We start from the raw sequence: 16,654 nt of genomic DNA, 5'->3' as shown, positions 1-16,654 counted from the left end.
CTCTTCTGAATTTGATAGTGTAAATGGCCTACTATGATTCCAAACGGCCTTACCTATTCTACCGCTCTGCCCCTCACCTCACTCAGAACGCCCCACTTCTTTTCCTTCTTATCACCCTCAATATTCCCCCACTCCTTCAGTCTCACCTGCCTCAGTACACCCCATCATTCTCTTCTATTCCCCTCTTTTTCCTGCCCCTCCCAGCATGTTCCTCCCATTCTCCTGCCCCCCAATTTGCTTGCCTTTGCTCCTAACTTCACTTACCATTCAATATGCCGGCTTCTCTCCTCACTTCCAGCACTCCCCATCTCCTCTCACATTACTTCTCCATTCCTATGGTTCTTCACTCCTTGCCCACTTACCTCTCCATCATTTCCCCCATTCTCCTGCTCCTTCCCCTCCAACACCACCTCTAGCACTTCCCCCTTCCTTTGCCCCGTCTCACACAATCAAACAGCCTATTTCTGAGACTAACCAGGGGCTATGAAGGCATTCTTTAATACTAAGGACACGGTCTCGGGCTGTGGAACTGGCACAATCTTCTGTGGCTGCTTCGCTCGGGCTCTGGATTTCGCCACCGGGATGGCTTTCGCTGTACTGAACTTCAGCTGGGCTTGTGGTGAAGGCCGAGGCTGCTGTTGGACAGCTACAGTCTGTAAGGCGATGCTATGTGGCACCTGCTGCTGAGCAGCCAAGAGCAGGCCCGGGCTAGGATTAAATGTGGTAGCAGCTGCATTCTGGGTAAGGGTAGTAGAGTCTGTATGTGTGATAACAGAGGAGTTACACAAAGCGAACTTAGCTGGGTCTGGGGGAGCATACAAAGTCTGGGAGCTCAGGGTCGGGCTTGGTGGAAGCGCAGGCTGGACAGGAAGCACCGGAGGGGAAAACATAGATATAAATGCCCGCTGGTTGCTTAAGGATGATGCCAAGTTGAAGCCTGCCGATCCAATACTACCCAAACTAGCACTCCTCTCTCGTTTGATGTCGGGGGCTCTAGAAGCAACAGGAGCTGGCCCAGGGGATGCAAGCAATGCCACATCTAGATTCACTGGGCTGAGCGTGTCTGGCAAGACAGCAGGCTAAAAGGGAACAAGAAACAGATATAGTCAAGGTACAATGAGTAGACGTCACGTAAGAGATATCTTGTTATACAGTGAGTTTGTTCTAACAAACTCAAGAAAAAAGAATGCATCAAGAATCTGAAACAAAACTGTTAGTACATAAGGCTTTTCATCTTGTTACAGCTTGAGACAAGGAGTGAGCAGCATCTCCACAGTTAAAATCCAGTGAGAACAGAACAGAATGCAACTAAAACACAAGTACACTTGTTCCATCTCTCAACATATCTATAGATGTTTCTCAAGAACCTACTTTAATTTATTTATTTGGATTTTGCTCACACCTTTTTCAGTCATAGCTCAAGGTGAGTTACATTCAGGTACACTAGAAGGCTTATTTTCGAAAGAGAAGGGCACCCATCTTTCGATACAAATCGGAAGATGGGCGTCTTTCTCCCAGGGTCGGCCAAATCGGCATAATCGAAAGCCGATTTTGGGCGTCCTCAACTGCTTTCCATGGCAGGGATGACCAAAGTTCATGGGGACGTGTCGGAAGCATAGCGAAAGAGGGACTGGGGCGTGCTAAATGGGTTACAGATAAACGTTCATAGAATTAAAACAAAATAGAGATAAACGTATAAAGAATTAAAACAAAATAGAGGAGTGGCCTAGTGGTTAGAGTGGTGAACTTTGGTCCTGGGGAACTGGGTTCGATTCCCACTTCAGGCACAGGCAGCTCCTTGTGACTCTGGGCAAGTCACTTAACCCCTCCATTACCCCAGGTACAAATAAGTACCTAAGCCGCATTGAGCCTGCCATGAGTGGGAAAGTGCGGGGTACAAATTAAAAAAAAACAACATACGAAAAAAAACATAATAATTGTATCCACAATTCAATTAATATTAATCTGGTCCACAATACATTCTTAAGAACAAACTTAAATTTGTTCAAATTCTTGTGAAAACAGGCAAGTCTTCAATGATTTTCTAAATGAAAGCAAAGATGTTTGTCTTAATTTGTAATGAAAGTTCATTCCATAGCTCTGGTTCTGCTATAAAAGAAGGGTAGTTTGGCAGCTGTCTCATCCTAAGTAGCATTTCTGGTTTACAATGAAAATATGACTGACTTTTTCCTCTCAGGTACAGGCAGGTCACTCTCAACACCAACACACCAATTTACACTGCTTTCTTCAAAAGCACGTTATTTGGTTATTTAAAAATGTAGTTTGGCAAATGGGCTATGTCCCCAAGCAGCCACGCTTCTCCCATGAGACACCCACCTGTGAGGACTGGCTATTAGTGCAGAGGGGACTGGCTGGTGTCGTGGTAGGAGCAGCAGCAGAGGCTGGGGCAGGCGCAGGGGTTAATGAAATGCCTGACTGGAAGCGACTGAAGGAGAACAAATCTAAAAGAAAAAAAATTCAGGTTTCAGAAAGACCTAAAATCCCACCTTTAGGAGATAAAGCAGTTGTAACATGGTCTTCAGTTCCCCCCTCCTCCATCTTCTTCTATCAACAAGATGCCACAAAAAGCAACTATTTGCCTCCACAAAGACATACAAATTTGTCCAGAAAATGCAGTGTACATCATCCTATGATTTGGGTATAGATATTCAGGACCACCGAGAGGGGAGGGGGGGAAGGGGGGCAAGATTCCCCCGGGCCCAGCCTCTAAGGGAGGCCCAGCACTGGGGTCTCTCTCTCCTGCTCCTGATGGGACCCGGGTGATTGCACCCCTGACAGGAGAAGGAGAGAGAAAACTCTGGTGCCGGACCCCCCCCTTAGAGGCTGGGGAGGAACAGACACAGAGCTTCGGGGCCTCTGGTCTGGCTGGGAGGGGGGGGGGGGCCCTAGGTCCCGCCAGCAGAAGAAGCTTTCCTCCAGCACTGTTCTTTACTTATCGCATTGCCTGCCCTGCAGCTGTTTTTCCCCTCATATCGTGCACGCTCTGTTTTGATGAAACTCAGCATGCATAACGTGAGGGGAAAAGCAGTCGCAACGGAAAGCAGGCAATGCGGCAGAGTGAAGAACAGCACTGGAGAAAGGCTTCTGCTGGCGGAGCCTGAGGGATCCTCACCAGCTAAGGTATTTGGAGTTGTGATGGGGGGGGGGGGGGGGGGGGGCGGCAGCGGTGATCCTGGGGAGGGGGCGGTGGCAGCGGTGGCCCTGAGGGAGGGGGCAGCAGCAGCAGTGGCCCTGCCCCCTGGCCCAGCTCAGTCTCTTGGCGGTCCTGTAGATATTAAACTCTAAGTTGTTTTTAAATGCAAAACCAAGCACCCTCCCCCCCCTTTTTTTTTTTAAAGAAACCACAAAGTTATTTTGCTTAGTAAGCTGAAAAATGTTCCCCCCCCCAGACTGATTATCTCCTTAGGTTCATCGTTTTCACAAGAGTGATCAGATTCCTCTCAGAGTCACAGAAAAGATGCCATCTGTGAACCCAACCACTGGCAGCTGGGCCTAGTCCAGGTCCACTTACCTTCCCTGCTAGCATGCAAACACCCATAGTACTGGTTTCCTTATGAAAAAAGGCAAAAGGGCTCCAAGTTTGTGAATGCAAGGATGTAAAACCAGGGCCCCACCAGGCACCCAAGTGTTGTGCTGCATTCTGAATTAAGGTGTCCTAGGACAGCCTCTGCCCTTGCTCTGTATCCTATGGGTGGTGCCGAACACTGACTTTGGGCACTGAGAATGAAAACATTCATCTTGTTCTCCTAGTCCTACCTGGAAAAGGTTCCAATGTGTCCATCAGATCTAAATTTGGCTGCAGCGGAATGAGTCCTGGCTGGATCATGTCGGCATTCCAGGCATGTGCTGTCATAAAATACAAGGATTTGCTTTAGCAATGCTCACGCCAAAGTGAGTACAGGAGCAGAACAGTCCTCGTACTAACAGTAACAAATATTTGTTGTCCCTGTTTTCAAGCAGAAGGAAAACATTTTATATAATCACAATTTTATACACATTCCTGCACAAGATAAAGGGGGCAGTTTTCAAAATTCCAAACACTTGTAAAGCATGTGGGCACCATCGGAGTGTACGCTTGATGTGAATTTCCAAACAGAAAGAACGCGAGAGCTTCCTTTGAAAACAGCTCAACATGTACGTGCTAAAAACCCAGCCAAGCACTTTGTATCTCCTCTTTAGTGCTGGCGACAGAGTGGAGAAACAGTGCGCACACCTATAAAAATTCTGCACATGCAGTACTCACCTCCTCACAATACAGTTGAAAATGCACAGGGGGGGTTCAATTATCATCTAAGTTATTTTACCCAAGTAAATGGCCTTGAAAATTAGTTCCCAAAGAGCCTACAATCTAAGCTTGAACAGAGAGAGGTCAGGTGATTAAGGGTGCTCAGTCTCACCACTGGACTGCAGATGAACAGCTGCATCCCCTAATCACTACATCACATGCATCTCCATTTTTGGCTCCTGTGTCAGAGGGAGGGGGCCCCAGTTACCCTGCTGCATCTATCTTTGACGTCACCAATTGTAGAATTATGAGCACAGTCATGCGCTATGGAATGTGTTAAAAGGCCAGAGATAGATAAGTCTATATGACTCTGGAATTTATCAGAGATTGACGAGCCTGCATGACTCTGGAATTTATGATCTACTAGTAAAAAAGCCCCGTTTCTGATGCAAATGAAACGGGGGCTAGCAAAGTTTTCTTCAGAGTGTGCATGTGGGAGTGTGTGTCCCTGCCCTCTCTCCCTCCCCCTCCCCCCTCCCAGTCCAGTCCTTCGGTGTTAAGTTTCCTGCTGTTCTGTGTTTTTGTTACAGAGAGTGAGGGCATCTCTCTCCCCTCCCCCCTCTGAGTCCTTCACTGTGTGAGATTTCGTGCTGTGCTGTTTTCCTTCACTCATGGGGAAACCGGATATCTCTGGCGCTTCACACTTCCGGCTGGAGGCTTCAGAACGTTGGTCTTGCCTTTTATATATATAGATTATGATACCCTTACGGGCAAGGCAGGCCTTGGGAAAGAAACTAGTGTAAACAAAAAGGTCTAAACAGGTTTAGGAAAGCAGATGTTGGGAACCAGATAATAGTCTGTGAGAACGATGATTTGCAGAGAAAAAGTCTTGTAAATCATTGTCTGAAACAAACAATATAAGCAGCAGTTTCAGAACAGTATTTCAGAGATGCAGTCAGTGAACATCTTTTAATGTAACTGTATTGATCTCTCATGAGAAACTATTATATTTGTATTTGGTAAGCAAATAAAACTGACTTTCTCATATGCATGTAGCTTTGGTTTCTTTTACCCCTCCCAGTTGAGAATGGCTGGTATATGTTAATTTGGGAAGGGATACAAGCAGCCTAAAAACACAATCCACAAGTCCAAAGACAACAAGTTCTGGGGACATTCAGTTTCAATGTTACAAACTATTTATTCATCAATAGTACATACAGGAATAACCCAACACGGGCCGTGTTTCAGCTCAATAGCCTTCATCAGAGGTCCTGTATGGAATCGATAAAGCTATAACTCATAAGAACAGACAACTCTGTGGTAAACAGATGCTGAAATATGATATCTTGAGGTGCTCCAAACACAGTAGTCACCTCGCAGGCAGTATACCATACCAAGTGTTTGAAAACACAGACAACAAAATCACACTCAGATCTCACAAATCTGCCATTCAAAATGAAAATCAAATCCAAACAAGCAGCGTGGTGTTGTCTATATCAAAACAAGGACATCAAAGCAGTCCAACTTAATCCAGAAAAAAAGAAAAAGAGGGGGAAAAGTCTCAACAAGTGCTGCAATATTGAATTTTATTCATTAATTGCATGCACAACAAGTCATCATAGACTGAAAAACCCCCCAAAAATAAGTCTATTTTTATTTTCTTATATTTATAAATGCTTATATTCACATATAGTTCCAGCTCTAAAAAGTCAAACAAAACCACAAAATAACTTATCTTTTGACAAATCTGTCCTGCGTATAGACTCCGACGGTCCCGTTTCGTATTTCTTCCTCAGGGAACCCAGACACGGACTTGTGAAAAAATTGACTGGTCCAGTCCAGCGTTTTTTTAGTCACTCATTTTTTTTCACAAGTCCGCGTCTGGGTTCCCTGAGGAAGAAATACGAAACGGGACCGTCGGAGTCTATATGCAGGACAGATTTGTCAAAAGATAAGTTATTTTGTGGTTTTGACTTTTTAGAGCTGGAACTATGTATGAATATAAGCATTTATAAATATAAGAAAATAAAAATAGACTTTTTTTTTGGGGGGGGGGGGGGTTCAGTCTATGATGACTTGTTGTGCATGCAATTAATGAATAAAATTCAATATTGCAGCACTTGTTGAGACTTTTCCCCCTCTTTTTCTTTTTTCTGGATTAAGTTGGACTGCTTTGATGTCCTTGTTTTGATATAGACAACACCACACTGCTTGTTTGGATTTGAAAACACAGACAAACCATAGATGTGGAAAGAACACCAGAATCCCACAGGGAAGCAAGCAGCAGGAAAACAGTAGTGGCAAACACATCCAGGCACTTCAAACACAGACCAAGGAACATCCGATATGAGATTAAAACTTTTATTGATGACTCTTAATGATGACTCGGTACCAACGTGCCTGCCTCAGGAGTTTCTTAAAAGTATTGTATTATAAAAATAACAGTCATAAATGAGTGTCTTCAGAGACTGAATTGCTAAAGGAGGTCTTGAAAAAGACCATTTATTAGGTAATTAATGGTCTTGAAGATTTGTGCTACAGGCAAATGCTGGTTAACAGCTAGAACATTTTCAAATACTTGGTGTGGAATACTGCCCGCTAGGTGACTACTGAATTTGAACCATCTCAGGATAACATACTTCATCATCTATTTACCACAGAGTTGTCTGTTCTTGTATGAGGCTTCATTGATTCCATACAGGACCCATGAAGAAGGCTATTGAGCCGAAACACAGCTCATTTTGGATTATTCCTGTATGTACTATTAATGAATAAATAGTTTGGAACACTGACATTGAGAGTCCACAGAACTTGTTGTCTTTAGATTTGTGGATTGGTGATTTTCACCCTTTTTTGGTTTGTGCTGGCATCTTTGTGTGGAAGATTGTTTCTCTACATCTACCATGGAGCAGGTGTTCGAGAGCAGAACCTGCATGCAATAAGACTTCTTGACATTCTCTTCCTCCACAAAAGAGTGTGCGCATGTGTGTGCCCATGCAAGAGAGAGAATGAATGTGTGTGTGTGTCTTTGTGGTGTGGTGTGGTGATTAAGGTGCAATCCCAGCGTCTCCAATGCCCTCTTCCCACTGGATTAGCTAAGGGGGTTAGAGCTCAGGAGGGGAAGAAAGCCCAGAATAAAAGCCCACCAACTGGAAGGGATTTTAGTGTCTCAACAGACCCAAAGACAAAGAAGAAGCCCATTTTCCTTTGCCTGCAGTATATATGGGTTGCAGAGAGGGGCAACAAGGGAGATAGCCCCTAAAAACAATTAGTGGAAAGAAGATGTGTACTTTCCTTTAAACACAGAGAGGGGATCATAGTTGAGGTTCTAGCAAGTTGGGCTCCCTAGCTCCACCTAGGAGGTGGAAAGCAGCTCTAATCAGAGTATGGAAAAAGGGACTTTCAATTCTGAGGTCAGGTGACCTCCTACCCAGGAAGCAGAGGGGAAGGCTGAAGAAGGAAAGAGGAATACATTTCTCTCACAGGAGAAGGGCATTTGGGAATTCCTTGCCTTCAGAGATAAGGGCTCTGAAAAGTTTGTCTGATTTTAAGAAAGTTTTGAAAACTGTACTATTTCAGAGAGCTCTCCCTACTTCTTAGGGGTGAACACAGGACTGGACTGCTATCTACAGTAGGATGATTTTAGTGGTTCTGAAAATATGTCTGTTGTATGTTTATGGTCTTTGTTAAAATTATGGATATATTTTATTACACACTCAGGATTGTAATGCGGGCTAGAAATGTTAAAAATAAAGATAAAAAGCCCTGGGAAGCTAGGCTCAGTAACTTTTGGGGGAGGAGGATTCCAGGTAGGCTGAAGGCAAGCACCTGGAGAGAGGAGGAGAAGTCAAACTGTTCCACTGGGACACCGCCAGTACCCCTGGAGCTTCACAGAGGGAAAGGGAGAAGCTCTAGCACAAAGGGTTCAAGAGTGAGATTCCTACCAGGGGCGTAGCCAGACCTTGCGGTGGGAGGGGGCCAGAGCCCGAGGTGGAGTGGCACATTTTGGCCTGCCGCCCTGCTGCTCCCCATCCACTGCCGCAACAAATACCTTGGCTGGCTGGGGTCCCCAATCCCCACCAGCTGAAGCGTTGTCCAGCACCAGTCTCCAGTGCCGCCGCATTGCCTGCCCTGCTCTGTCTTTCCCTCACGTCCTGCACACTCCTTTTAATAAAATTGAGCATGCTCAGTTTCACTAAAAGGAGCGTGCTAGACGTGAGGGGAAGACAGTTCAGGGCAGGCAATGTGGCAGCGCCGGAGACCAGCGCTGGACAACACTTCAGCTGGCAGGGGTTGGGGACCACCGCCAGCAAAACCAGGGGCCCACAGGAAATTTGGGGGGGACCCCAGCCCCCGTGACCCCCTGTAGCTACACCACTGCTTCCCACACTAGACTCTACAACCTGACAGCATGGAAGAGAGATGTATGGAAAACTCACTACAATCTGACAGCGTGTATGGGCAACTCAGTGTACAAATCCTCTGTTTGATAAGGAGCTCATGCAGACACACGTTGCTGTGTTATATCAAATGAAAGAAACCGAACTAGAATCTCTTACTGCAAGGAACTGTGATTATATGGACTTATGCATTAGGCTGAAAGGGCTCATTTATGGTAGAGCTTTTGTTTTCATTTGGAGATAATAAACCATTCTGAACTTTCTAATAGTTCTTTTGAATGTTTCTTTGAAGTGAATGAAACAGAAAACCCGGAGTAGACCAGTTTCTGGCCACGGATTGAACTCCAGGAAGTTTGAGTGTTTGTCCTGACCTAAAAGAGGGCGGTGCCTGAGGTTGAGGTAGTTTCTACCCATGAAAAGGGTGACCAGGATCATCACAGTGTGCATGTGTGCACGAGCATGTAAACAGGAGTGAATGTATTTTTCTTTCCCCTTTACCAGTTGACTTTGGCCGGTTCATATTGAAAAATGGCCTTATAAGTAAGGACGGATGATGTCAGCAGAAGAAACACAAAACCACAACCTTCCAAAACAAAAACCTTCCACTGTAAAAACAGACGGGGGAAAAAAAAAGATCAAAATACACACCGATTTCTCTTGGATTGGGCCATGGGAGGGGCTGATGGGAAGAAAGTGTTGAGAACAGCGTGTCGCTGAACTCCGCCATAAGCATGTCCATATCCAGGAGCTGCTCCTCTTCCATGGGAACTGGTGTCTCCCTCCCCTCGCTACTTTTTTGCCAGAAAACCAAGTCATCATCCTGGAGAGAGCAGAAAAAAAAAAAAAAAAAAGACAGGACCACAGAGTACGGTTTAATCCTCTCCTTTGGCAATGGTGGTCACATCTTTGTGTATCCAGTGACCCCCCCCCCCCCTCCCCCAACGTTCAACAGTGTTCAGTTTCTTCCAGAAGGAACTGTCCTTGAATCATAACTATAAACTCCACATTTGATTCTACTCAACTCATAGTTAAGCTCTGGAACTCATTGCTGGAGCAAGTGGTAACTCGGTATAAAATAGTTTTGGACAACTTCCTGGAGGTAAAGCCCATAAACCTTTAAGAAAGACTTGGGAAAGCCACTGCTTATCCTTGGGGGTTGGTAGAATCTTGCTACTTTTGGGGAATTTTTGTCAGGTGCTTGTGACCTGGATTGGCCACTGCTGGAAACAGAATACTGGGCTAGATGGACCTTTAGTCGGTCCGTCCCAGAACAGCAACACTTATATTCATATCTTAGCCACGTGGTAAGGAAACTCTTGGACCACCCAAAGCTTGCTCATTCTCCCTAATCCTCGGTAAACCAATTATCTGAAGCATCTCACTGAATCAGCCAGAAATGTAACAAGAAACAGAGCTGAATTAGCCCAACACCAAACATTATCATACTAACAGCTCAGATTCAATTCTTAACTGGGGGTCTTTTACTAAGGCGTGCTCACGTTTTTAGTGCGCGCTAAAATTAGGCAAGCGCTAAACGTTAGAGACGCCAATGCATTCCTATGGGTGCCTCTAACGTTTAGTGAGCGTCCAATTTTAGCACGTGCTAAAAACGTGAGCGCATAGTAAAACACCCCCTTAATGTCGTGATTCTTTGGTCAGCCATTGGAAAAAAATATAGGAAGTTAAGCAGACAATTTCCATCAAGCATTTCAAAATTTAAGAAAGGAACATGGTAAATAAGTTAATGATATTGTTGGACCAATGATGAATTAAGCAAGTCACTGTTGAGGTCCTGCATTAAAGAGGCACCTTTTGGATAATGTATAAAAGGTGCTGGGTTTTTGCAGTCAGTCAACACTTTTGTTAGAGCAGCAGCAACCAGATAAGGCGACAGCACGCTACAGGGTGTTACTTACTTTGACCAAAATTGAAAGATCCTCATCCTTATGTTTCTGTAACTGCAGAAAAGAAACAGTAAGTTAGGTGGGGGAAAAAAAAAGACCCCAGGTTTAGAAAATACTCCAGCCATGTTCTGGTCAGTGGTGTTCCTAGGGGCGCTGACACCCGGGGTGGATCGCCGATGCGCCCCGTCCCCCAGGTGCAGCACCCCCCCCCCCCGAATAGCATGACCCCCCCCCCCGGGTGCACGCCGCTGGGGGGGGGGGTGCCGCGCGCCTGTCGGCTCTTCGTTTCCATGCTCCCTCTGCCCCGGAACAGGAAGTAACCTGTTCCGGGGCAGAGGGAGCATGAAAATGAAGAGCCGACAGGTGCGCGGCACCCCTCCCAGCGGCGTGCACCCGGGGCGAACTGCCCCCACCGCCCCCCCCCCCTTAGTACGCTACTGGTTCTGGTAGATATTCAAAATGACTTAACTGGTCAGAAACGGCTACTGACTGGTTAAATTGCTAGTTCAGGGCTATCCGTTAATTTTCGGTGGCATTTAACCGGTTATCACTGCTGAAAATTAGCGGTTAGTGCATAAATGAAAGCCGGCTATTTGGGTGGTGATCCAGGGGTGGAGTTGGCACTTGGTCGGTTAAGTGTCACTCCACCTCGTTTACAATTCCTATGTGAACAGGGGCAGCCTGACCATTAGGCCACCTGAGGCGGGGGCCTCAGGCAGAACTCTTCAGAAGCGGCATCACGACATTTTACCTCATCACGGTGACGTTCCAAACCCAGCAGCGATTCCCATACGCTGCCCTTCCGCCGCTGGCACCCACCTCTTTCTTTTCCTGCGGCTGCCTGAAGTAACTTCCTGTTTCGCTCAGGCAGCCGCAGTAAAGGGAAGAAGCGCGTGCCAGCGGCAGCAGGGCAGTGTATGGGAATCGTTGCCGCTACCAGGTTTGGAACGTCAGGGGGGGGCAGCATGTAAGCCCCGCCTCAGGAGGCATCTTGCCTTGGGCCGGCCCTGTGTGTGAATGACTTTATAAAATGGTTTTGAGCCACATACCATGACCCTTTACTGTTCATTATTTAAGTCATTCACTTTGAGAAATTTATTTAAAGATCATTAGTACACCAGTTATTGCACACAGAGGTTTTTGACCAGTGACTGAATCATCACTAGTGAATAATCCTCCAACCTGCTATATTTTGGATTATGGAATAGGGCCTTATGCAACATCTGAGGTTTTTTCCTCCACACAGTACAATGAGTGAATCTTGTCTGTCCAGTTTATTTTAAAGTCTTATTTCCCGCATCTTTTTATACTTCACTGGAATTTTTATTGTCAAAACTCCTATGGGTTGGTAAACCTCCCAGAATTTCTCTTGTGAAACTGAAATCTCCTAAAGAAGAAGGTGTTTGGGAGGGGGGGGGGGGGGGGGTGGCGCTGAGGAGTTAACGTTCTGGACCTGTTGCTATTTCATAAAGCTTTCATACTGTGACCAGAAACACTTTCTCCTCCATATCGGTTACAATTTGAAATGGCTCTTCTCAGGCCCATCCTACTTTCTAGATTCCCTGGTATGTCTCTTCCTAACTCGTGTTCCACTAATCCCATCCTTTGAACCTATTATAAAATTCTCAAAAAACACTGGATAAAAATCTAGAAGTCCCTAGGTCTATTACATCTTATTCTCTCTGGCACAACTCCAAAATACTGATTGAAAAGAAAGAGAGTCATGGCCCACATGGCAGGATCAAGGTATATAGGATGTTGGAGCCCTTCAGGTCCCATTATATTAATCCTTCCAACTCTAAGACTTGCTGGTCTTGTAAAAAGGAGCTTGGCTCTATTGCACATCTATTATTTGAAGTATTGGGCTTCTGTTTGGTTTACTATGGGGCTCATTTTCGAAAGAGAAAAATGTCTACAAAAAAGTGGCATAAAACAGCATGTGGACTTTTTTCTCACAAAGTGTTCAAATCGGTATTTTCAAAACCCATTTCCAGACCTTTTTCTATGCAGTTCATCTGCAGTGTGTCCAAATCACAAGGGAGCGTGTTAAAGGGCAGGATTTTGGCTGCACGACGTTTTTAGTCATAATGAAACAAAACAAAAACATCCAGGACTAAAACTATGACGTTTTACGCTAAACCTGTTTATTAACGACTAAGCCCACAAAAGTGCCCTAAATGACCAGATGACCACTGGAGGAATAAAGGTATGACCCCGCTTTACTCCCATAGTGGTCACTGACCCCCTCCTAACTCCCCCAACTTGAAGGTTGCTTGGATTTGAATCTAACTGTATTCCAAGCTTCCCCACTTGTGATTTGGGGAGGAGTTCGTACTTCCCAAAAGAGAGTTTGATGTCAGGTACATGTCCACTTGTGTTAGGAACCCTAAGAAGCTCAGTTTTACTTGGGTTCAGGCAACGTTTGTTGTGCTTAGCTCATTCTTGAATTGATGTTAGACAGGTAATCAGTTTATGATTTCCATATAGCAAAAAACAGTTTATCATCATTATTGTCACCATCACCTGCATGAGAAGCGGTGCTGTCTAATTTGTCACTTGCATTTTCATCTTCGTTATCATCGTCCAATTACAAAGAAGGCTTTCATAGAGTTGGAATCATTGTCTGTTGTCCTTACAATTTTTCATCTAATGGCAAATTCTGTTTGAATATCTTCAAGAATTGATGTAAGAATGTCAAATGTGTGGAAAGAAGAATCCGCAGCCAAGCTGTTTCCCCACGGGAAAACACAAGTATAAGTGAGAGTGGGATGTTTGACCACGGAAACTGTATTAAATTGTATTAAAAGAATATCCTATGGTATGTAGTACACTACATACCATAGGATATTCTTTTAATACACAATTTCATTCATATGTCCTGTATGCCTAGTTCCCATTTATTTATTTATTCATGCGTTTATATGGATTTTATTGTACATATGTTTCATGCAACATTAGCATTCTTTGAGAACATCACATATGAGAATATATATTTATGTAAATATATTTATGTCTTCAAAAAATGTCAGTACACTATATATATTATAGGATATCCTCTTAATACACAATTTTATTCACATGTCCTGTATGCCTAGTCCCTTTTTCATTTATTCATGTGTTTATATAGATTTTATTGCACAGATGTTTTATGCAACCTTAGCATTCCATGGGAATATTGTACATGTGAATATGTAATTATGGAAAAAACTTTCAGTTTTCATTATAAGCTTACCGCCCGTAACTATACACATCATAGCATATCCTTCCAATATAATATTTCATTCATATGCTTTGTAAGTCTAGTCCCTATTCTATTCATTATTTATATGTATTTTATTGTACGCATTGTTCTTGCAATATTTAGCACTTTATGAGAACATTGTATATGCGAACACATTTTTTGACGTTTAGCAAATGAAGTTATTCCCATATTTTATCTTTTGATTTTGTTTTTTAGCATATGTTATTGCTTTACTGTGGTTTTTTTTTTTATCATATATGGTTTATGTTTTTACTTAATTTTTCTTTATTTGCATATGTATGTTTTTTATAGACTCCTGATGCAGGCCTGACGGCCGAAACACAACAGTTGTGTCGAGTCTTTTCATCAATAAACAAGCTTTTTAAGATTCTTGTCTCCAGGATTTGAATTTCCGTGGTCAAACATCCCACTCTCACTTATAAATGTGTGGAAACCCTTCAGTATTAAGGCCAGACAAGCAGACGTCCTCCCTAAAGACTCTTATCAATCCAGTGGACAGTTTCCCCAGTGTTAAAATTTCCCATGGGATGACGAACTGTTCACTAAGAAATGCTACCAGCTTCATCTCCACTTTAAAGTGACCCAACTTCATCACTGTTCAGTTTGGCTGGAGGCCAGTAATCAGTTCAACAAACACAGGCAACTCCACTGTTCTTATTGGTTATATTCACTGAACAGCAAAATTTAAGATGAGATGATCCACTATTTGCATGACAAGGTTTATAACAGCAAAATCCTGTTCCTAGTTTTGCCATTTCAATTAGTTTACTGAGGAATCATCATTTACATCTCCCTTCCACTTTTACTGCAAGCATCAGATGTAACTGAGTAAAAGTAGTAAAAATTGGCAAAATTATTACTTCAGTAAAAGTAACAAATGTTATCCTGTACTTCTTTACAAGTAAAAGTAACAAAAAGAAAAACCCTTTTACTAAAGTACAGTAACTAGTTACATTTACATAGTTACTATACAACACTGCCGACCACTAGGCTACTGGCTACTCCAGAGCCCTGTTTGCTACTCTAATAGGAATGCCCATAACATCTGAAGTGGTCACACAGACTGTTATGTACTGTTTCTTTCACATCTTTGGGGGATGGGAGGGGGTAAGTGAATACTGAGGGAGTAAAGGGGGGGGGGGGGTAAGTGAACACAGAGAGTAAGCGGGGGTTATGTCTTAATCCCTCCAGTGGTCATTTAGGGCACCTTTTGGTCACATGGACAGGCATAATCGAAAGGGACGCCCACGTTTTGCTGAGGACGTCCTCGCAAAACATCCTGGTGGAAGGGCGGGGAAACCCGTATTATCGAAACAAGATGGACGTCCATCTTTCGTTTTGATAATACGGTCGGGGACACCCAAATCTTGACATTTAGGTCATCCTTAAGAGATAGTCGTCCCTAGACTTGGTCGTTTCTGATTTTCGGCAATAATGGAAACCAAGGACACCCATCTCAGAAATGACCAAATGCAAGCCCTTTGGTCGTGGGAGGAGCCAGCATTTATAGTGCACTGGTCCCCCTCACATGCCAGGACACCAACCAGGCACCCTAGGGGGGCACTGCAGTGGACTTCAGAAATTGCTCCCAGGTACATAGCTCCCTTACCTTGTGTGCTCAGACCCCCAACCCACCCCCAAACCCACTACCCACAACTGTACACCACTACCATAGCCCTTATGGGTAAAGGGGAGCACCTACATGTGGGTACAGTGGGTTTGTGGTGGGTTTTGGAGGGCTCACATTTACCATCACAAGTGTAACAGGTAGGGGGGGGATGGGCCTGGGTCTGCCTGCCTGAAGTGCACTGAACCCACTAAAACTGCTCCAGTGACCTGCATACTGCTGTGATGGATCTGAGTATGATATTTGAGTCTGGCATAGAGGCTGGCACAAAATATTTTTAAAGATGTTTTTTGAGGGTGGGAGGGGGTTAGTGACCACTGGGGGAGTAAGGAGAGGTCATCCCTGATTCTCTCTGGTGGTCATCCAGTCATTTCGGGCACCTTTTGTGCCTTAGTCGCAAGAAAAACAGGACCAGGTAAAGTCATCCAAATGCTTGCCCTTTTTTTTCCGTTATGGGTCAAGGACGTCCATGTGTTAGGTACACCCAAGTCCCGCCTTCGCTACACCTCCGACACGCCTCCGTGAACTCTGATCGTCCCTGCGACGGAAAGCAGTTGAGGACACCCAAAATGGGCTTTCGATTATACCGATTTAGGTGACTCTGTGAGAAGGATGCCCATCTTCCGACTTGTGTCGAAAGATGGGCATCCTTCTCTTTCGAAAATGAGCCTCTGCTAGGCATGATTGAAACAGGTCTAGCCAAAAATGTCTTAATTTTGGCCCTAGACATTTTCATTTTGTTCCATTATTGCAGAAAAATGTCTATCTGTTGGTGCCACTCATGTCCCACACAAAACACACCCCCAACATGCCCCCTTGAAATGAACTGAAGCAAAATGTTTAAAAATCGGGGTGTCGAAAATCACAACTTGGATGTTTTTCAGAGAAAATCTTTCACCTCATGACATTTTTTGTTTTGAAAATGAGCCCCCCAATAACTCTTATCTAACATTCATAATATAATTGTTCAATAAATAAAGACTTAAAACAACATTACATTTCTGAGAAGCATGAGAATCACAGGAATCCTCTCTTCCAGCACCCTATGTCCTGCTCTGACCTGGTGCTATTTTTGACAACAGTAAGGCAGATTTGTTTCGAGCGCTCTTTTCCGAGCATTGGGGAGGAATACAAAATGACCTCATTTACATGAGCTTGACGACATATTTATATACTATCTGTGCTAATGCCTGGCATGGTTGTTGTTTCCCACGC

At 44.3% G+C, this 16,654-nt stretch overlaps 1 protein-coding gene across 1 annotated transcript in view; it reads right to left on the bottom strand.

The window, feature by feature from the left end:
- MLXIP (MLX interacting protein) overlaps positions 1–16,654 on the bottom strand; it is a 160,446-nt gene that overhangs the window by 35,214 nt on the left and 108,578 nt on the right. Inside the window, exons 5-9 of the mRNA XM_030219870.1 lie at positions 10,563–10,604; positions 9,295–9,466; positions 3,778–3,867; positions 2,338–2,462; positions 476–1,079 (exon numbers count right to left, since the gene is read on the bottom strand). Coding sequence (XP_030075730.1) covers positions 476–1,079; positions 2,338–2,462; positions 3,778–3,867; positions 9,295–9,466; positions 10,563–10,604 — 1,033 coding nt within the window. The remainder of the gene's footprint in view (positions 1–475; positions 1,080–2,337; positions 2,463–3,777; positions 3,868–9,294; positions 9,467–10,562; positions 10,605–16,654) is intronic.

Source organism: Microcaecilia unicolor, chromosome 11 (genome assembly GCF_901765095.1).
Source record: "Microcaecilia unicolor chromosome 11, aMicUni1.1, whole genome shotgun sequence".
In the NCBI taxonomy this organism is placed as follows: Eukaryota; Metazoa; Chordata; class Amphibia; order Gymnophiona; family Siphonopidae; genus Microcaecilia; species Microcaecilia unicolor.
This window is presented reverse-complemented; position numbering and strand designations above follow the sequence as displayed.